This window comes from Macaca fascicularis, chromosome 7 (assembly GCF_037993035.2).
Source record: "Macaca fascicularis isolate 582-1 chromosome 7, T2T-MFA8v1.1".
NCBI classification, from domain to species: Eukaryota; Metazoa; Chordata; class Mammalia; order Primates; family Cercopithecidae; genus Macaca; species Macaca fascicularis.
The window spans coordinates 161,693,585-161,716,640 of record NC_088381.1 but is presented as its reverse complement, the minus strand read 5'-3'; the positions used below and the strand labels follow the sequence as shown (position 1 = coordinate 161,716,640).

Genomic DNA, 23,056 nt, shown 5'->3' with positions numbered 1-23,056 from the left:
TGGAACTCTAATTTGGAGAACTTTCAAATGGTGGAAGGGGACTCCAATCCAATAGGTTTGGAAATGTTAGTTTCTTTATTTCAGTACTTCTTAGATCTTTAATACACCGATATGTATCATATCATTTCGAGCCATACACCTTCCAACTCTCCACTCAAATAAAGGAGTAGTGTTGTCATGGACTGAATTGTGTCCCACTAAAATCTATACTGAGGTCCTAATCTGCACTGCATCAGAATGTGACCTTATTTGGAAATGGGATTGTTGAATATGTAAATTAGTTAAGATGAGGTCATACTGGAGTAGGGTGAGCCCCTAATCCAATATGACTGGTGTCCTTATAAAAAGGGGAGTTCAGACACATACACAGAAACACACAGAAAGCATGCTATGTGAAGATGAAGATGGGGACCTACAAGCCAAGGAACCCCAAAGACCCAGCAAACCACCAGAAGCTAGGAGAGAGATCTGGAACAAATTGTCTCTCCAATCCCTTAAAAGGAACCAAACTTGCCGACACCTTGATCTCAGTCTTCTGGTCTCCAGAACTTCCAGGGAATACATTTCTGTTGGTTGAACCACCCAGACTGTAATACCTTGGTAGTCCTGGGAAGCCAGTACAAGGGCATTCCAGGAAGCAGAGAGAAGGCATGGGCAAAGCTCACTGGTGGGAGTGTGCCAAGAGTCGGGGATGGGAGACAGGCACGTGATGCTGACATGTGAGGCTCTTAGAAAACGGCCATGAAAAACAAGTTTAGAAAAGCACAGGCCAGCCCTTCACACCCTTAGCCCACCAGATGGCCCTAAATGCTAAATTAGGGAATCTGAATTTTATTCCAAATGCATTACAGCTTCTGAAGAGGGAATGCTCTATTCACCATGAGCAGGACTGTGCTCCAGAAAGATCACTGTGGCAGCAACCTGCAGATTACGGTAAAGAAGGAGGCAGGGAATGGAGGCAAGCGCCATTGTGGAGGTTGCCTCAATGGTCCAGAGAAGACCAGGGACAGTTTCTGGGGATGGGGAAGGATTCCGCCTGCAGAGACAAATCTTGAGGATCTGAGGATGAGTCTGCTCTTTGCTCTTTCAAGTGACAAAAAGGTCAAAGAAGAGGTAGAGGTTTCTAACCTGGGCAAACTGGGGGACAGTGATGTAATGAAAAAAAAAATGAAAGAAGAAGGAGAGCTTTTTGGGATGGGGTACGGTATGTAAATGACCTCAGAGTTCAAAGTTAGTCATAGCCATAAGCTGCTGGTTTCATTGAATTTATCACATTTTCTTTAAAATGAACTTTGTGAAGTGATAAGCTGAATTTCTCTCCGTTTTTGATCCCAAGGCTAAATCTGGCTGTTGACTTTTAACATTCTGTTGGTGTATACAATTCGCTAATTTGACTTCCATTGTCACTTACTCCTAAACATTCCTAAACATAGTATTTCTGTTGCAGCTAGCTAATACGTGGTCTCTAACATGAATACTGTGTTTAGAAATGGAGTATGGTGTGTATCAGAAAATGTCATGAGACTAAAGCTGAAAATATCAGAAAATGCCACCGTCTCCATGCCTCCCCCTGTCCCCCAACCCCCGTAACAAAACTGTGGGATTACAAAGGTGGGTACCAGATAAAGCTGTGCCCTCTCACCCTTACTAGGACTGGCTCCTCTAGGCATTCTGAATGGAAAAAAATATTTATCTAGTCTGTCTCCCCCTATAATTTCTGCACAGCAAAAAGCAAGCCCTGGAGGGTCCTGATGTTATAGACTTTGTTGATCTTTGACTATTTAATATGGAAGTGGGCCCATACGCCTCTTGATATTTGGGAAATACCCAAACTAACCTCCTGTTAAGAATCGTGAGGGACTTGGGAAGAGGAGGGTCAGGGAGTACTGAGTACCCTGTCCCTGGGTGGATACCTTTCCCAGTGCTGCCACTGGGGCTAAGGGTCTGTGTGAAGCAAGCAAGAGGAACAGTGATGTTGGTCTAAAAGGGATTTTATTATTTCCCCATTGATGTAATCTATGACCATGTGATTCTAAAATACACCTGCAAGGGACCTTCAGGTTTGTGATTTGCAAATCACGTGACTAAAGGCATCCAGTTAAAGCTCATCGTTATTGATGACATTGTATAACCCAGCCATCATCCTATTTCAGGAATGTTAATTTGACTTATTGAATAACTTTCATTTTCAGTCTCTTTTGCTAGTGGCTACTACAAATCTGTGAGTAAGAATTAGATGTAATTTATTTTGGGCTCTGCAATGTTATAATGGAGTAAAGTTGGTTGGGTTCCCCCCCCCCCCCCCCCCCGCTTCAGAAACAATATCCTGAAAACTGAAGGACATTTAAAAAATAGGTTTTCACAAAAATAAAAGTGATACCCTTCCTCTTGTCTTGGTTCATGCTACAGAACAAACGGAAGACCTCCTGCCTGGTTGGACTGTACTCATTTCAATCCTGCTTATTCCAGCCCTCAAAATTACAACTGGTGATGAAAGTTTCTCTTTCAGCCAAGACGGAGTAACAAAGACCAGATTTACCCTCCTGCCTGGAACAACTAAAAATCCAGACAAACTATAAAAAACAATGTCTTTCAGGTATTAAGCATCGAGAAATGCAGGACAGAGATCACTGAGGGAAAGGAAACAAACCAGGTGAGCCCTGCAGGTATTCCAGCCCACTGCCTAGAGAGAGTTTTCAGGCAGTAGCACTAGGAGCAGGAATGCAGGTGGAGCCTGGTAGTCTTCCTGAATGAGGAGATGTAGCCAAGAGCCCTGGGAGGTCAGAGTGACTACAGTTTGCAAGGTAGAGTACTGGACAGGAGAGATCTACAGAGAGAGAGACAACTCCAAAGATCTGCAAGGGGATCCCCTGAGTCTTCAGCTGAGTGTTGGCCAGTACATGCAAGCTTTAAAAATTATCCAACACTGGAGGAAAAAACAACCCAAAAATATTAGAAGGAAAAAATCCCCTGGTGATTACATAGGGCCAAGAATATTTTGTGTTCCTATTAGTCAGAGTGGAAAAATCTTGTAACTCATAGAACATCACGAGAGTACTGATGAGTATAGTGGTACACAGCAGCACTGGTGAAGAACTACGTGCCCTACAAAAATTGCTGCTCTGATCAACACCTAACAAAGCTTAAATGTTAGCTTCAGAAGGACAAAAATATTTGTAAGGTATGTAACTATGTCACAGAATAGAGCTTAAGAATTTTTATATGAATACAAAAATACCCATCACCCAAGAAAGTCAAATTTGCAATGTCAATAATACAATAAAAAATTACCAGGCATGCTAAGAAGCAACAACAAAAATTACGACACATGAATGAGGAGAAAAATCTGTCAACAGAAAATAAAACAAAAATGACACAGATAACAGAACTAGTAGACAACGACATTAAAACAGTTATAATAACTATATTCAATATGGTCAAGAAGGTAGAAGAAAGATTGAACATGTTGAGTAGGGGCACTGAACAAAATATTTGAAGAAACAATGGTTGATACTTCTCCAAATCTAATGAAAACTATAAATTCAAAGATCCAAGAAGCTCACCAAACCCAAGCACCAGAAATACGAAGAAAACTCTACCAAGGCATAGCATCATCAAATTGCTTAAACATAGTGGCAAAGACAAAATCTTCAAAGCAGCCAGAGGAAAAAAAGACATATCACATACAGACAAAAAAAAAAAAAAATGAATGACAGATTTCTTGTTGGAAACAATACAAGCAGAAAGACCATGGAGGAGCAGTATCTTTAAAGTATTGGAAAAAAAAAAAAAAAAAAACAAAACTCTGAAACTGTCCATCTAGAATTCAATACCCAGTGAAATTTTATTTCAAAAATGAAAGCAAAATAAAGCTTCTGAGACATACAAAACCTAAAACAATTAATCACCAGTTGACCTGCACAGAAGACTTTACAGAAAATCCTTTGGGCAGAGAAGGAAAGATGAAAGATGAATGTTTAGATCTATGGTATGAAGTGAAGAGCACTAAAATGGTAAATATAAATTTGGCAATAATAGCAAATATAAATGAATATAAAACTTGTTTAAAATCTCCTTAAGAGATAATCAACTGTTTAAAGCAAAAATAATAATGTATGATTTGCTTTATAAAATATATAGAAGTAAAATGTATGACAATAATAGCATGAAGTCAGGAGGTGGGAAATGGAGGTATGTTATTGTTCAGTTCCTATACAATACATGAGGTGGTATAATATTCCTTGAAGGCATACTGTGATTAGTTAAAAATATATACTATAAACTCTAAATCAACCACTAACACAACAACAAAGACATATAGCTAATAAGATAATTAAAAAACACACTTCCAAATAACTATGGGTCATAAAAGAAGCCAAACTGAAATTAACAGTTTGATCTGAATGGAAATAAGAATCTATCAAAATCTGGGGGAAAGCAGCTAAAACAGTATTGAAAGGAAATTTAGAGCACTAAATGCTGATGTCTGAAAAGAAGAAAGTTCTCAAGTTAATTATCTTGGTTGCCATCTCAGTTTATCTTAATTATACAAAAAAAAAGGAAATTATATCCAAAATTTAATCATAAAAACCTTAATCCAAAAGAAGGCACAAAAGAGAGGACAGGAGACAAAGAACAGATGTGAAATATAGAAAACAAGCAGTAAGATAATAGATTTAAATCCAACAATATCATGAAACACATTAAATGAAAATGATCTAAAAACGTCAATCAAAAGGAAGAGACTGTCAGATGGGATTTTTTTTAAAGCAACACTCAACTTTATGCTGCTTATAAGAAATGCAGTTTAAATACAAAGACATAGATAGGATAAAAGTAAAAGGATGAAAAAAATATGTACCATCCGACCATTAGTCAAAAGAAAGCTGGACTATTTTATTAATAAATATTACCAAAGAAAGATGGGTAATGTTTATTAATTTGATATAGCAAAAGTCAACACTGTTCAAGTGCAGTGGTGCAATAATGCACATATGGTAAATGGTACATATTTAAAACGCCCAGTTTGATAAGTCTTGACTTACATTATGCCATGCACCACAATCAAGATAATGAACATATCCATCACCTCCAAGTTTTTTCAGCCTGGGCACGGTGGCTCATGTCTGTCATCCCAGCACTTTCGGAGGCCGAGATGGGCAGATCCCTTGAGGTCAGGAGTTCAAGACCAGCCTGGCCAACATGGTGAAACCCTGTCTCTACTAAAAATACAAAAATTAGGCCGGGCGCGGTGGCTCAAGCCTGTAATCCCAGCACTTTGGGAGGCCGAGACGGGCGGATCATGAGGTCAGGAGATCAAGACCACCCTGGCTAACACGGTGAAACCCCGTCTCTACTAAAAAATACAAAAAACTAGCCGGGGGAGGTGGCGGGCGCCTGTAGTCCCAGCTACTCGGGAGGCTGAGGCAGGAGAATGGCGTAAACCCCGGAGGTGGAGCTTGCAGTGAGCTGAGATCCGGCCACTGCACTCCAGCCTGGGTGGCAGAGCGAGACTCCATCTCAAAAACAACAACAACAAAAAATAAATAAATAAATAAATAAAAATACAAAAATTAGCTGGGCATGGTGACAGGTGCCTGTGGTCCCAGCTACTCAGGAGACTGAAGCACGAGAATTGCTTGAACCTGGGAGGCGTAGGTTGTGGCGAGCCAAGATTGCACCACTGCACTCCAGCCTGGGTGATAAAGCGAGACTCCATCTCACACAAAAAAAAAAAAACACTAAACTAAACTAAAAATATTACCAAAGATGAAGAGAGATATTTTATAATTTCAATTCATTAGGAAAATATAGCAATCCTAAACATTTATAAGCCTAATCACAGAGCTTCATAATACATTAAGCAAAAATAAATCCACATTGAGAGATATTTCAATATCCCTTTCTCAATAATTGATAGAATAAGTTAACAGACATAACAAGAAGGACATAGAAGACTTGAGCAATACAATCAACAAGTTTGAACTAACTTACTTAGGAAACTCCAAGCGACAACAGCAGAAGACACATTCTTTTCTAGTGCACACAGAGCATTTACTAAGATACACAATATTCTGGGCCATAAAGCAAGTCTCAATAATTTAAAATGAGTCAAATTATATAAAGTATATTCTGTGATACATTAGAATTACAAATCCATAACAGAAAATTCTCTGGAAATCTTTAAATATTTGGAAGTAAAACAATATGGTTCTAAATAATCAATGCCAGAAAGAAAGCAAAAGAGAAGTTAGAAAGTATTTTGAATTGAATAAAAATGAGAACACAACATGCCAAATTGTAGGATGTAGCTAAACCAGTGCTTAGAGGAAAATTTATAGCAGTAATCATTTATATTAGAAAAGAAAAGTCTCAAATCATTGTGTTCCACCTCAGCCTCCCAAGTAGCTAGAACTACAGGCATGTGCTGCCATATCCAGCTAATTAAAACAATTTTTTTTGCAGGGTAGAGACAGGGTCTCAATATGCTGCCAGGCTGTCCAGGCTTGTCTTGAACTCCTGGTCCCAAGCAATTCTCCCTCCTTGGCCTTCCAAAGCACTGGGATTACAGGCATGAGCCACTGTGTCCAGCCCCTAACAACCTTTTTGTAGAAATTGACAAACCAATTTAAAAATTTATCTTGAACTGCAAAGGACCTAGAATAGCCAAACAACTTTGAAAAAGATGAATGAATTTAGAAGGCTGACACTACCTGATTTCAAGGAATATTATAAAGCTGTAGTAATGCAGACAGTGTGTTATAAAAATAGACAGAGATCTGACCGGGCATGGTGGCTCATGTCTGTAATCTCAGCACTTTGGGGGGCCAGGGTCGGCAGATCACCTGAGGTCAGGAGATCGAGACCAGCCTGGCCAACATGGTGACACACCATCTCTATTAAAAATACAAAAATTAGCCGGGCATGGTGGCGGGTGTCTGTAATCCCAGCTATTCAGGAGGCTGAGGCAGGAGAATCACTTGGACCTGGGAGGCGGAGGTTGCAGTGAGCCGATATTGCGCCACTACACTCCAGCCTGGGTGACAGAGTGAGACTCTGTCTCAGGAAAAAAACATAAAAATAAAAATAAAAAAAATAGAGATCAGTGGGACAGAATCAAGAAGCCAGAATTAGAATTGTATAGGTATTTGATTTTTGACAAACGTGCAAAGGCAATGTGATGGACAAAGTATAGTATTTTTAACAATGATGCTGGAATAACTAACTGTCCATATACATAAAAGGTACCTCAAGCCATATCTCACACCGTATACAAGAGTTAACTCAAAATAGATCACAGACTTAAACTAACGCCCAAGTGAAAACATAGATAAAGCTTAGAATAAAACACAAATAAAACTTTTTATTATTTTTGGGCTAGGCAAAGATTTTTAAAAATACAACATCAAAATCATGATTCATAAAATAAAAAAAATTGGTAAATGGTACTTCATCAAAATTAAGAATTCCAAAGACAAACCACAGAGAAAAATCTTTGCAAATCACATAACTGATAAAGAACTTGTATCTCAAATTTCAGTAATCAGGAAAAAACCCAATCCAATAAAAAATGGGCAAATAATTTTAACAGACACTTCACCAAGCAGACATATGGACAGCAAATAAGTACATGAAAAGAGGCTAATGTCATTAGCAAACAGGAGAATGCTATTTAAAACCACAACAAAATACCAGTACACAACTCTTAGAATAATTAATATTAAAGATTGACTATGCCAAATGTTGACAAAGATGTGGAGGAACTGGGACTGCTCATATACTGGATGTAACAGGGCACAATAGCTTTGGAAAACGGTTTGGAAAACAATTTTGTTAAAGGTAAATATACACCTGTCACATGGCCCAGACATTGTATTCCTAGGTATTTGCCCAACACACATGAAAGCATATATGTACACAAAGACATCTTCACGAATCTTCATAGCAGATTTATTTGTGAAAGCCCCAAACTGGAAACCCCCTAGATGTCAACTGACAAACGAATAAGCAAAATGTGGTATATTCGTACAATGGACTACTATTCTGAAATAAAAGCAATGGTCCACTGATACATGCAATAACATGGATTAATCTCAATTATTACAAGTGAAAGAAGGCAAAAAAAGGTATATACTGTATGAATCCACTTAAAGAAAATTCTAGAAAGTGCAAACTGATCTATAGTGACAGAAAGCAGGTCAGTAGTTGTCTGGGGACAAGGAGACGAGTAACCTAACCAAAGGATTATAAAGGGGTATGAAAAAATTTCGGGTTTTTTTTTTTTTTTTTTTTTTTTTTGAGACAAAGTCTCATCCTGTTGCCCAGGCTGGAGTGTAGTGGCAAAATCTAGGCTCACTGCAACCTCCACCTCCCGGATTCAAGCGATTCTCCTGACTCAGCCTCCCACGTAGCTGGGATTACAGGTGTATGCCACCATGCCTGCCTGATGTTGGTATTTTTAGTAGAGATGGCATTTCACCATGTTGGCCAGGCTGGTCTTGAACTCCTGACCTCAAGTGATCTGCCCACCTCAGCCTCCCAACGTGTTGGGATTACAGGCATAAGCCACCACACCTGGCTTGAAAAAGTTTTGGAGATGATGGATATGTTCATTGTCTTGATCATAGTGCATGGCATAATGTAAGTCAAGACTTATCAAACAGAACATTTTAAATATGTACCATTTGCCATATGTATATTATTGCACCACTGCACTCCAACAGTGTTGACTTTTGCTATTAGCAAGCTAGATATCATATATCTAGCCCATTTGAACCAATGATCTTGTTCTCTTCTGGTAACAGTCAAGCTTTCCCCGGAAATGGGCTGCTTTTCTTCAGCATAGTGTGAGTGAATGTGACAAATGTTCTTTGTTGACGAGTGGAGTTAACCAAGGAATGAAACAGCAAGTTATAAGGTTCCCACTAGTGGGTGATGATGGTGGGTGGTGACGGTGGCCAACATAATAGAATATAGAGGTGATGCCCACTAGTGGGTGATGATGGTGGGTGGTGACGGTGGCCAACATAATAGAATATAGAGGTGAAAGATAAAGAAATACAAGAAGAGATACAAGGAGAGGAAGAAGGATCAGAGAGACAAAGAGGTGGAACAATAGGAAGGAAAGGAAAAAGAGGGGAGACAGAAAGATAAACGGAATAGGAAACCAAGTTCTCTACTCTTTCGTTTTTGTATCACACTAGTCTGTTTCTGATGAGAGGAGGGTACCGAGGGAGGGTAGATGACAAATGCTTGAATTACTTTTATACACCATATAATGATTTAAAATAATATTATTGGAAACTAAATTAATTTGTCTTAGAGAAAACACCAGATACCATGCCAAACAATTACAGACTATTTTCCTTGGTTTTCCGGATATCTTTTGCAAGGTAAGGTGATTTATATTAGAATAGGGTAATTTTCACATCAATGTTCCCCAGTAATACTTTCAGCACCAGCACTTGTGTTACCTTTTTTTTTCTTTTTTTTTCTTTTTTTTTGGTAGAGACAAGGTCTCACCATATTGCCCAGGCTGGTCTCAAACTTCTAGGCTCAAGCAATCCTCCTGCCTCAGCCTCCCAAAATGCTGGGACTATGGGCATGAGCCACCATGCCTGGCCTAGTCTGATATATTTAACCCAGCTGAAGTTGGTCACAGTGGTAGACCAAGAGCAAAATTCATGCAACAACCATTTGGTAAAGGGTTGTTATAGGAGCCTGAATTCTCCAGCCCCAACTCTGAATGTTAAAACTAATTCTCTTCAGAAAGTACCTTCAACATAAATCCACATTTGTTTTTAGCAGTAAGAAATGGTCTGTAAGAATCATAAGGTTTTCCTACCTTGACAAAAATGGTCGAATTGCATTCCTGCAATGCCTCCATTAAACTAATCACATGGAGACACACCATTTCTACCATCTGAAACAACAAACATGAAAGTTAATTCCATTCCCAGTGATATGGAAACCTTGCAAACTAGTCTGCAGCCGCAGAAGACCTATGATGTCCTGTGCCCACGAGGTCTTTCTGCGTAATGACCATAGGAGACCACTGGCAGTGGTGTTCATTCACCTCTGAAACTTCAAGCCAGAAAAAGATTTTTAAAAAGCTCCAGAGGCTTGGTAATTGTCATGCCTCCCTCATTCAACTCAGGGCTGCCAATGGAATTCAGGCATTAATCTCACTAATCTGCACTGCACTGACTCACACCAGGGAATACATGGCTTCTGTTTCCTTCATTTCTAACTATGGAGCTCTTTGGATGTAAGAGTTGTGTATCACGCTAGTCTGTTTTGAGAGGAGGGTACCCAGGGAGAGGAGATAACAAATGCTTGAATTACTTTTATATACCATGTAATGATTTAAAATAATATTATTTGAAACTAAACTAACGTGTCTTGGAGAAAGCACCAGATACAAAGTCAGACAATTACAGACTATTTTCCTTGGTTTTCTGGATATCTTTTGCAAGGTAAGGGGATTTATATTAGAATAGGGTAATTTTCACATCAATGTTTCCCAGTAATATTTTGATCCTTTCTCAATCTTGATCCTTTCTACACAGTGTCTTCATCAGCAATAACTGTTTAATTTACTGCAGATCTGCTTCCGAGGCTTTATTCTCCGTGGGACAAGGTAGCCGTGCTTACGACAGTTCAAAGACAGTAGAGGCGAAGTCCCTCATCAGAAATTCCTACAGCTGGATTTTAAATATTCCAGGGAGATTTTTACCAGACTGGCTTATATATGGTTTAACAAAATTTTCAGAATGAATTTAATTCAAATTCTTTTGTAATATCATTTGCATAAAATTCATGTACAACAAATTCATTTGTAACATTTAAATATGGAGAGTGATTTGGAGGAGAGGTATTTCTTGGTATCAAAAAAACTAATGATAGAAGGAACATTTTTAATCTCTAGCTTAAGTTTAAGGCCTCAGTTTTGTTGTCCGTGAAATAACAGAATAGAATGTTTGATCTCCAAATTCTTCATTAGTCCTAGAATCTGTGATCCAATAAATGTAATTATTTTCCATAACAGTCAGAACTATTCAAATGCTACGATTTTCACATAAACTTCCTTTAGATTGAACTAAGACATCTCTCCACACATAGAATGCCTGTATCATCTGCATCTCTAAAGAACAAAGTCTTCACTAAAGGAAATATACAATCCCCTTTCTAATTAAGAACCAAAAGAAAATACTTCTTAGACTATTATTCAATCAATTAAAAAAACATTTCCTGAATGCCTTTTGTGGGCAGTGTAGTGTTGGGTTTCAGGGCACACTGGAATCATCATTATGGTGTCCCTCCAGGTCCCCTGCTCCTAACAAACAAGAACTCTACTGATGGTGTCCCCATAATCAAGACACTGGCTGCAGCTTTCCCAGCTGAGAGTCCTCCTCCAATACACAGTCAGAACCAAAGGACTCCCTTGTAAATTCCTTCCATATATCCTCCACCCTTGACTCCAGGATGAATACTCCACACTGGTTCAATGAAGTGGGCTTAGGCTAGCCATACCCCAGACATTTTCCAATGAGCTCTGGAACAGCCCCTCTCTTGGTAAAACATCTACATTCAATAGTACTGGATTTGAAGATTGGGAGCATAGGTCCTTATAAAGCAACTCGAAAAGGTGAGGCTCCTTTCAGGCTTTGAGCCCGGAGTGGAATGAACACCTGTAGTCAGTCTACTCTTAAACAACCACAAATAGATGACCTAATTGGCTAAGGTTTTTCCAAATTGCTTTGAAATCCTCAAATAATATGAATCTCACTCCTAACCCTCTGACATTATAGCAGCAAACAACCCTTCAAGGTAGAAATTTCATACAACATACATTTGATGTCAGGCAGAAAAAATAAAAATTGTTTTTAATATTAATAACTGTACTTGTTTCCTTTTTTATATTTATATATCAATATAAAAGTTTTGAGATACATATACATTGTGGAATGGCTAAATCAAGCTATTTAACATGTGCATTGCCTTACATACTTATTTTTTGTGGTGAGAACATTTGAAATCTCTTCATAGCAATTTTCAAGTATAGAATATATTGTTGTTAACTGTAGTCACCACGGTGTACAATAGATGTCTTGAACTATTGTTTATTTTGTTTTTAATCAAAATGCTTATTTTTAATCAAAATGCTTATGCAAGCAGAACATCCAGCTTATAAGGTAACAAATCCCTGATCCATTTATATAATCTTACAACTGAGATCTGTGAAAACAGGGAGTGTGAGGATTAGGAGTGGTGTGGACACTTTGAGATTCCATCTCAGAAGGGAAACTTGTCGGTGAACTCACCACTTTGTTATGGGCCATTAGCTGAAGGATGCTGGGTGTCACCCTACTCCAAAATTCTAGTGCTGTCAGTATCGCTGTGAAGCTGAATTCATTCTGATTTTGGAGATTTGTAGCGACGGCACTTTGCTCGCAATACACTGTCCAGAGCTGAGCAAAGATGAACGCGTGGAAGAGGGAGCACATGTGCAGCACGGAGGTCTGAAAAGGAAGAAGACGGCATCGGTGCATTGCATCTCAGCAGGCTGTGACCCTCCATGGAGCCCTCCCCGCATGGCTTTGGTCTTGCCAGGGAGCACAGTCAAAGCACAAAGGCATTATCTCAGAGTTACAAAGTCGTGATTCATCATCTTAAAACAATCTGCTCTGCTCTCTTCTCCACCAGTGGGAGTGTGCTCAGAGAATAAAGCACATTTTTGAAGAGAAGGCACCTTAATTTGCTGAAGAAATCTACCCACCCCCTTGCCCTTTAACGAAACTGACATTCCCATCCCAAAACTAGATTAGGGAGAACAATCATTCTGCCATGTTAGGATGTTTCCTCATCTGTAAAATGGGAATAATAGTAGCCTCTTCAAAGCATGGGAGTAAAGGAGGTAATATATGTGAACACCCTGCCCAGAAGTTCTTAATCATAGCAGCAGCAGCAGAGTTCCTCCTCTTAGCGGAAAGCACGTGCAGGGAGAGCACCTACAACACGCCAGAGACTGCGCCAAAGGCTTTTCCTAGATCACCTCCATCGCTCTCCAACTATCCCCTCGTCTATTTCACAGGTGAAAATCTGAATATCAGACAGGTTAGATACTTGTCAAGCTCATAAAATCACAAGTACCATAATTAGGAACCAAACCCGGATCTCAGTTGAAATATTAGGAATCGACTGCCTAATTCCTTTTGCGAACATCATTTGGATCATTGGGATGGGTGTGCCATTTTATCACATCATCAGCTTGCCCTGTCCCAAACCCGAGCTGTCCCCAAGGCCACTGTGACCTCCCAGAACTTGCCGAAGCTCTGTGAAGGTCCCCTGGCTCCTCGGAGCTGGTTAGTACCAATGTGTCTGGCTTGCCTGGACAGGTTCATGACTGGTGCCTGCCTTGGGTTTACTTTCTTCCCTTTAGCACATCATCTGTCTCTGCAATTTACAAAGTCCCCCTGCATAGGTCATGCCAATGTGTGCTTTAGTGAGTTTCCAACTGGCCTTCTTGTTTTCATTTTGTATTTTCCTGTATCTCCAGAAATTTCAGTTGAAAAGACAGTACATGAAGAATTAGATAGAGAATAAATTTTCCTCCATTTTGTCTCTGGTTTTAAAAGCTGATCACAGAATTTTGATTATATTTCTAGCCTTTTATTTCTCTTCATTATTTTGAGACAGAAATGCCTGGGAAGCCAACTCTTGCTTGCCTCCATGATTTATCTTCATAAAAGTAAGTCTAAAAACAATTTGGGGGCAGGGGGAGAGACAGTCTGGGAATCTAAACAACTTTAAATAAGACATTAGCACAGAGTTGTGTTTCTAACATCCACAGGAGGGCAAGTGATAAGATGCATTTTCTTCTCAGAAGAAACATAATTGGTTGATAAGGTTTCCATTAGCAATTGCGATGCATTCGGTCTTAATCTTGCAGAAATCACTTACCTTTGATTGCTCTGGAAATCCAATCAGGATAACAATAAGATGGTCTGCAATGTGGGAGCCTGCATCCAGAGGAATGGGCAGGCAGGGAGAGGAGGCATTTGGGCACACTGCATTGTGAGTGAGGGAACCCAGCAGAAGCCAGGACAGCAGTCGGATGTGGGAGACGCACTCGATGAATTCTTTAGGTCTGTTAGAGAAGAAGGAGTGTTAATGATGATTTTATGTTTTCTGTTTCATTGGCTGCATAACAAATGCTTATTGGAGGCAGGGATAGAAAGTGTGGTCTTGCAGGCAATCACATAAAACAAAATGCCAAGGCAACTGAGTGTCAACAAAATGATGTATCTGTTTTTCTTGTTTTCCACTCTAATCCTGGATCTCAGCTTCTTGAGAAAAGAACAGCCTTTGGTGACACAGGATTACACAGCATTCTTCCACAAGCCTGGCTGCCTCTCTGACTAGCTTCCCTTTCTAAACTCTTTCCACTCCTGCTGTAGAAATTTATTCTGTGGTGGGCCGGACACGGTGGCTCATACCTATAATCCCAGCACTTTGGGAGGCCGAGGCAGGTGGATCACCTTAGGTCAGGAGTTTGAGACCAGCCTGGCCAACATGGCAAAACCCCGTCTCTACTAAAAATACAAAAATTAACCAGGCATGGTGGTGCGTGCCTGTAATTACAGCTACTAGGGGGGCTGAGGCAAAAGGATCGCTTAAAGCCACGAGCAGAGGTTGCAGTTAGCTGAGATAGCACCACTACACTCCAGCCTGGGCAACAGAGCAAGGTTCCGTCTCAAAAAAAAAAAAGAAAAGAAATTTCTTCTCTGGTATCCCCCGTAGAGGGGAGGAAGGAGATGAGGAGATATAACACAGCTGCCCATTTTCCTGCTCCCCCGTGATCTTCTCCTCCCACCCTTCTTATTCCCACTCTACACTTTTCCTCTGGACAGAAGGCTGACCACGCAAAAGGGCGGGCTCAAACCTACCCTGAGTTCCCAAGTCAACAAACCCGTACATGCCTCTCTCTTCTTTAGCCTCCCTGAAAGGCAGGGTCAGGGGCTTGTACAACCTAACCTTGCACCAATTTCATCCCTGCTATAGCTTTTGTTCCAGCTACAATCTAAGCTGCTTGAAGGCAAATATATTGATACATACTTATTAATTTACTTAACTAGTTTAAATCAAGCGTTAAAGTGGTAATTCTAAGCTCAAAATTTTCATTCTTCATTAGGACAATTGAGGGTTTTGTGGGAGGACAGGTTTGTTTTTTGGCAGCATGTTACAGAGCATTCTGGGTCAGCAAGTATGTATGGAGATGGGATCCAATTTCCGTCTTCCTAACCAAGTACATTCCACTGTCATAATCTTCAGTGTATCATTAACTGTAGCTAAGCCCAAGGAAACTCAGGGGTGTTTCCTGCCTTCTTTACCCTCATTCCCGGAACAGTAAGGGTCTTACCCTTGCTGCATTGCAGAGGGGGGATGATAAAGCCAAGGCAGGTAGCGGATCACAGCTTTGTTATCTCTGTGGTTGCCCCGTGAGATGTCCATGGCTGCAATCTGGGCCAGCCCCACTTTGAGATGTCCCCCAAAGGTATCTTCATGCAGAGGCTGGGAACATGTCTTCATGTGGCTCTACAAAACCAAGCGGTATTTTGTAACTCTGGCAGACACCTGGATTCATTCCAGGCCATTCTTTGAAAAGATCAGGTTGTCATTTCCACCCCTCTTATGGCCACTCTGAGCACATAACCTGCTTAAACTTCTTCAGACCCTTCCCATTGTTCTTAGGATAAAAGAAGGGAAAGTTCCCTAGTGTGGCCTACAAAGCCAGAAAGATCCAGCTACTGAGCTTACCCCTTCAGCCTGCAGCTCCAGCTGTGTTGGCTCTCTGTGTTCCCTCGCGCTGCTATTCCCTTTGTCTGGAATGCCATTCCCACCTCTCTTCACCTAATTGTTCAGATTTTAGCTCAAGTGTCACTTCCTCCGGGAAGCGTTCCCTGAGCTCCCTGGCCAGGTCTGTGCTGCTTTCTACCTCTTTTTCATAGCAGTTGTGAGAGATACATTTTTACTGTAGTTTGTGTGAAATGTTCATTAAATTTGGCCTCCTCTACCAGGCTATAAATTAAATGAGAGCAGCTGTTGTGTCCGCTTTTGCTCATCACAGCATCCCCAGTGCCTAGAACAGTGCCATGATATTACAGGTGCTCATACATATTTGTTGAATTAATTCAGAAAAATTTCTTTGCTCAGTGTGAGCTCAGTGGGAAGAGCACTGAACTAAGTGTTGAGACCTAGGTTCTAGACCCAGGTCTGTCCTAGCTAGTCCCATGGCCTTAGATAATCCACTTGCCACTTGATCCTTCTGATCTGTTTCCCAATAGGTAAAATCAGAGGGTTAGATTATGACTGTATTCCCAACCTTTTGATGACCCTGGTTCCTACTTATTATTTTTTGAAAGCATCTGCACAACAACCTAAACACGTTTAGGTAACAGTTGTTTCCTCTTCTTTGTACATCAAAGTCATTTAAGTGTGGGCAATCAGATTCAGCAAGCAGTAACCAGCACAGGAGCGAACGATAGGGGAGCTCATTAAGAAATGACTGGGTTTACATATTGTGAGATACGCTCAGTTTACATTTTGATTCTACTTTCTGCCTGGGATTTGCAAATCTATCACTATACCAAAAACCACTTTGATCATGTGAGCAGAGCCAGGGAACAGGTCAGTGATTAAGGGACTGTATTTTTGCTGATGAACTTCTGGGATTACTAGCTCCCAATTATCAAAAAGGAATCATCTAACGCCAGATTGCAATTTGGCTGCTCCTTGGACCATGTTTAGATTCTCTTCTGCACTCTGTCTAGGGCCTTGCTCAGATCCCTCAAACTATTCATCTTTTAGCTTCCTAGTTGAATCATAGCAGGAAAGTGGACCTGCATCAGCAATTCATTCCACCCTGCAAAAACTCAATCATCTCAACAACTTCACTGGGATTGTGTCCATATGCAAATTAAATTTTGTTCTATCCCCTTTCATCAAGGATTTTCTTTAAGAAAATAGCTTCGATGCAGCAAAAAATAATACATGGTATATGTTTGCATAATATGCTATAGTTTATGAAAGTCTCTTCACGTACATTATTTTTGATTAAACCCTCGTAACAGTCAGGCAAGGTAGGGATTATTGGATTTGTTCTTCAAAAGAGGAAACTGATGCTCAAGGTAATTAAACGATGCTATGTGGTAAAAAGAGAATGAATTGAGGGTCACAAGAATCTTGGGTTCAACCTTGACTTTACCACTTAGTAGTGTTACTTGAGCAAGTACTACACCATCCCAAGCCTCAGTTTCTCAATTTGTAAAATGGGGATAGAATCTTAACAGAGGTATTGTGAGAAGTGAGTATATGGCAAAAGTAAAGCTATGCATGTGGCTGATGCCATGTGAATGTCCTTTCCCTTCCTCTTTTCCTCTTTGCAAAGCTGGACCCTGGCTCTTTGATCCCCCAAGGCAGGGACTACTCAACAGTGCCACAGCTGCCTCCCCAGGTAGCAATAAGTTCCCTATGGTCTACTTAATTCTCTCAAAGCATCTCTGTTTTGTGAACCTGAAGGATGAGCAGGTGGTGGTCATCTCACCTTCAGTTTGGTCAGCGTGTGCATGTCTGCCATGAAATCCAGCACTTCATTGATGTACTGCCTCACACACTCCATCGCTGCAGTCCCACACTGAAACACAAGGACACAGCTGGGTCACAGCTTTATTTTTGCCCTGACTGCAATGATTGCCTTACTCTGGTTTCACGTTGTTTACTAAGGAGTTGTTTCACTTTCTGGATTTCTGACTCACTCCATTACTCTCAGCATAGTCTCTGACTGCTCAGCATTTGGACAAAAATTGATAGAAGGTTTGTGGTGGAGAACAAAGAAACGGGAGAGGCCTATGAGAGATGGGGCTAAATGCTTTTATCCACTGGGTTATTGGACTGATTTTCTATGTGTGTGCTTGTTTTTAAACTGCTTTGTATGCAAAGATTCAGCCTATGTCATGCCATTAGTATCAGAGTCTTTAGGACATCATTCATTCCAAAACATAGCAACACATTCTCATTCTAGGGAAGTCTTAGCTACACATAAAATACATGCCACCAAGTTCTACCACCAGAATCTTGAATCTATTTTCTGTCAAAAAAGTATACAAACAAGCATCGTGTTTGCTGAAAGAGTCAAAAATTCTCATACTAGTCAAGTCACTTGCAAATTAACTTTTTACACACAGTAGGTACACTATTAAATAGATGCATGTATTACAGTCAAGTTCTTGCTAGGGGATAAAGGAAAGAAACAAAATGGTCATCTTCCCCACATGCTCGAAGTGTGTTTGAAAAGTTTGGAAGGAAAAGAAAGCAAGTTTGTGTTTTAGGTCGTTAAATGGCATCGGCCTGCTCTCCCTGAGAATGCAGTGAATTTAGGATTATAAGCAAAGCAAAGGAAAATGAACAAGCAGGCTGCTATATCAAAGCCGTATGAGAGAAGCCACACATCAGGCCGGGTATCATGTGGATCAAACGAGGCAGGCTTTGAAGCCAGATGAATACTATGCTAAAGGCCTTCCTCAGCTTTCTTTAGGAAAATCTGGAACATTATAGACTTAACTAGCTCACCCAGTGGCTCTCATTTTCCCATATTCATGTAAATCTGCACGGTACTGAACTATATCACCTTCTCTCTCTTCTAGAATGTTACGCTTGTCAGTTCTTCTGACAGGATAACAGACAGCAAAATAAGGTCATTGGCAGTCTGTCAGAGTGTTTTCCAAGCATTTCATACGTTCCAAAGTTGTCTTCTTTTAATTTAAATCAAGTGAAGGAATTATAAAAGGTTATTGTGTTCCTGCTTTTGGAATATTAATCCTTTCGTGCAAGAAAGGATTTCCCCCTGATTTATTCCATTTTCTCTGACCTTTCACATGTCATGCAAATAGGACTGGAGACTCTGTTCTTGAATTTCTTGAAAGGGATTTGTTTCTTTCATAGGCAATATTTTATACCATTTCAACTAGGCAAATGTCACCGAAAATAATTACTAGGAGCATTATTCAGTATTTGTCTTTTAAGTTTGAATCTCAAAAAATGAGAGCAAAGAATTTACTAACACTAAGTCACTTTTGTTCTAGAGACAGCCAACTGCATCTAATAAAAGCCTTAAAATTCACTGCATGGTCAGGAGACTCTTAGTGAGCCATATATACTTATGAAACAAAACATATAATTTCCAAGCCCTCCTCCCTTTTCTCTACTTTGCAAAGCTTAAGAATAACCTTAGGTGTGTTATTTAAGAAACAAAACAAAATAAGTCAAGCTCTATTTGTTTCAGAAGATCTATATTTATTTCATAGGAAAACTAATGATTAAAAAGTTGAAAATATTCAAAACTCAAACTCATGAATTGAAGCAAATCATAGCTAATTCTTCCTCAAAACTAATATTTGATTTTAAAGTTATATTTCTTAGATTATAAAAGCAACACATGTTTAATATAGGAAATTTGGAAAACATAGATCATTAAAATTAAAATTGAAATCACCGTAATCCTAATTCCTGTCCTCCACCTCTGGGAAAACTACTGTTAATATTTCCTTCCAAGTTTTTTAAAGTTTTTTAACGTATATAACATACATATAATGTTTATAAGATTGAGATAACATTTTTCTAACTTGCTTTTTAATTAGATACATCATAAGCATTTTCCAATTAATTAAATATTATTTGAAACTTTGATTTGGTAGGCACATAATCGTCTATCTTATGGATGCACCTTATTTTATTTAAACAATACCCTGATGATGTTAGACATTTGCTTTGTTTCCATATTTCTGCTATTTTAAGTGATGCTTTAATAAACATACTTGATATAAAACATGTGCATATTTATTTTCTCAGACATATTCCTAAAAGAAGATTGTCAAACTGCCCTCCAGCAAGGTTGGTTTTACTACCAATAGTAACTTAGAAGAATGCCTGTTTCATTTTACCCTCAATAAGTCTAATCATTGAGGAGGATCTGCTGGGGAGGGAAAAATGGGGAGGTATTAGTCAAGAGGTCCAAGGCTTCAATTATGCAAGGTGAGTAAGTCCTAGAGATTTACTGGGCAGCGGAGTCCCTAGAGTTAGAAATACTGTATTACACACTTAGAAATTTCCTAAGAGGGTAGATCTGATGTAAAGTGCTCTTATTGCTAATGACAAACAAACAAAAGCAAACAAACAAACAAATAGGGCAGGAAGAAACTGTTGGAGGTGATGGATATGTTTACGGCATAGATCACAGTGGTGGTTTCATGAATGTATAATCATTTCCCAACTTATCAGTCACATACATTAAAGATGTGCAGCTTCCTATATGTCTTTCATGCCCTGATGAAGTGGTGTTTTTTTTTTTTTTAAAGAGAAAATCTGCTGATTGGCTAGCCAATTTTAATTTTTATATTTTTAAATATTTTTATACTTCATATTAACTTACAATTCATTGATTGCTAGTCAGAGTAAAAGGTTTATTTTTAATGGCTTATTGGTCATCAGGGGACTGTATGTTGCTTTTCCGTTGTTGGAATGTTCATCTTTTAATTACTGATTTCAATAACACTTTTATTATTAGGGACTTTTTTTTTTTTAGCTATGGCATAGGTAGCAAATAATGAGTTTTAAAGAATTAAACAATGAAGGAAACAGCGAGCATGCAGCAGAGACTGGCTAGCCACTCCCCAGGCCTGTCTTCTTCCTTGGCCCACAACTAGACCACATTTCCCATCATCCCTTGCAGTTAGGTGTGGTCATGTGCCTGAGTTCTAGCCAATGGAATGTGAGTAGGAAAAAAAACCACACACTTTTAGACTTGGCCTGTGAAAACCCCATGGGCCATATTCTCTTCCCTTTCCCCAACCACAATCAAGCTGATTGCAGTGGACTGCACATAATGGAAGAAACCTGATCCCTGAGCATGCACGTAGAAATCCCCCTTTCCCTACTAAACTTCACTGAGCAAACACTAAACTTTCGTAAGTCATTGAGAATTGGGATTTTTGTTGCATAGGACCTTGTATTACACCACAGAACCCTTAAAAAAAAAAACATAGTTTAGTCATTCTACTCCCAGAAATCTATTATAAATAAATGGTCTGAAGTATGGACAAAGATTTAGGCACAAGATGTTCTTTGCATATTAATTACAATAGAAAAATATAGAAATAACTAAAATATCTAAAAATAGGCAATGTTTGTTAATATTATTTTTAATAGATAACATTTCACAGCATTTACTATGTCTGACTCCTTGCTAATATGCTTTGCATGCATTATCTCATTCAATCCTCAACCTATATGTTAAACCCTGTTAAATCTATATGTTAAACCCTGTTATATCCCATTTGACAGATGATATGAATCAAAGAATTATAGGTTAAAATGCTTTCCAAAAGTCACATAGCTAGTAAATGGCAGGCCTCAAACCCTGACGTAAGTCTAAAGCCTACATTCTTAACTGCTATTCTATGAAATATAAGTATGTAGACAATGAATTTGGACAGGACTTACTCCAGGTACAGAGGCTATCATCTGCTTGCTCAGGATTGTTGACTCAGCTAGTTTGGTTCCAGCATCTGCACAAATAAACTAATAAAAAAGTGAAAGGACAATTATTTTTAAAGGTATCTGGACAGTAATAAGTCATTTATCATTTTATTAACTTGGTTTAAATTAATTCGTGTTATTTTCATGACAATCTGCCTTGGATAGATCAGATTTGCTAATCATGATGGTTCATTCCTACCAGAAACTCAGAATCACAGTACTAAAATTAATACACAGAGTCTTACTTTACCCAGACTGTTAAGTGGCACTGAAATGGTGCATTCAATCAAGGAAAAAATAAAAGATGTCAGCATTGTCAGATTTATTGAGAAGTCATTCTATTTATTGTTTAGTACTTCTTGACAGTTACTGTAAGCACATTTCATACAGTTTCATGATTTCTATTATCGTATCATATATTTAGAAAGAAACCAGAAAAACAATCAACCTCAGAGTGAGTATCCTATCTGTTTCTTCCCCACAGAGGACCTTCAGCATCTCATCTTCCTGCCCCTATTCATCCACATGTATCCTCTGCGCTGATAAAGACCCCCACTCCTTCCCTGGGCGCCCAGAGGACTTTTCACACACTTCCATTGTACCAGTCACCACATCAGACTGCAGTGACTTGTGAGTCTATTTCTCAACCTGCTATGAGCTCTTCATGAGGACAGGCTTGAGGCACCTCATCCCCAGCACTAGCTTGGTGCCGCACACCTCAGAGGGGCTCAGTGAGAGTTTACGAAGCAAATCCATTAGTCAGTTATGACTTGAGAGCATTACAAGAATGCATTTGCCAGATTACAATTTAATTTGCTTCATTACAGATTTTGACAGGTGTTTCTCACTTAATGCAGGCACTCCGCTATTTATTAATAGTCTTAGGAGAAAAAGTTAACCATGAAGTAGAGTTTGCTATAAGCAATTAGCTCCTGTTTAATTTATATTTCCTGGCCTCTGGCCAGTAGCCTTAACAACTTTGGGATCTGGAACTGCTGCTGTGCAGAGTTCAGAAGTTTCAGCACCAATTGCTCCACCTTCTCATTCATTCTGTTCTCATACTGGAAGGCAAGGGGAAGCTGAATGGGTCAGCAGGCTCGGTCCCTGTCACACTGGGGAGAAGTAATAGGAACTAGGGTCGCAGAGTAAATCTCTAGGAGGCCTGATGAGGAACCATGGAACAAAGGAACAGAAACTAGCATATTATTGGGCTAGTCAGGGGTTTAAATCTAAGCATTATTAACAGGTAGCAGGTTTTGGCTAACTGGGTACACCTCTAAGCCAAAGGCCTCCTGAGGCCAAGGAACCCTTAGACTTCAGCCTCAGGGCCAAGAGCTGGTCTTCATGTGTGGGAGGGGTGTCCTCCATGGAAAGCATGTAAGTGTATGTAACTGAGTGGGGGCAAGAGGGCATAAGTAGAGCTGTCCCCGAGAGCTGTGTGACAGGAGTGGACACAGATCTC

General features: G+C 39.5%; 1 protein-coding gene across 16 annotated transcripts in view; it reads right to left on the bottom strand.

The window, feature by feature from the left end:
* Nucleotides 1–23,056, bottom strand: part of UNC79 (unc-79 homolog, NALCN channel complex subunit) — a 277,231-nt gene that overhangs the window by 4,037 nt on the left and 250,138 nt on the right. For all 16 annotated transcript variants that reach the window (XM_073998138.1, XM_015454151.4, XM_045396908.3 and 13 more), the window contains 6 exons: nt 21,559–21,636; nt 17,606–17,695; nt 15,422–15,597; nt 13,963–14,149; nt 12,324–12,521; nt 9,845–9,922 (listed from right to left, as the gene is read on the bottom strand). In XM_073998138.1, the coding sequence (XP_073854239.1) occupies nt 9,845–9,922; nt 12,324–12,521; nt 13,963–14,149; nt 15,422–15,597; nt 17,606–17,695; nt 21,559–21,636 (807 nt within the window). The remainder of the gene's footprint in view (nt 1–9,844; nt 9,923–12,323; nt 12,522–13,962; nt 14,150–15,421; nt 15,598–17,605; nt 17,696–21,558; nt 21,637–23,056) is intronic.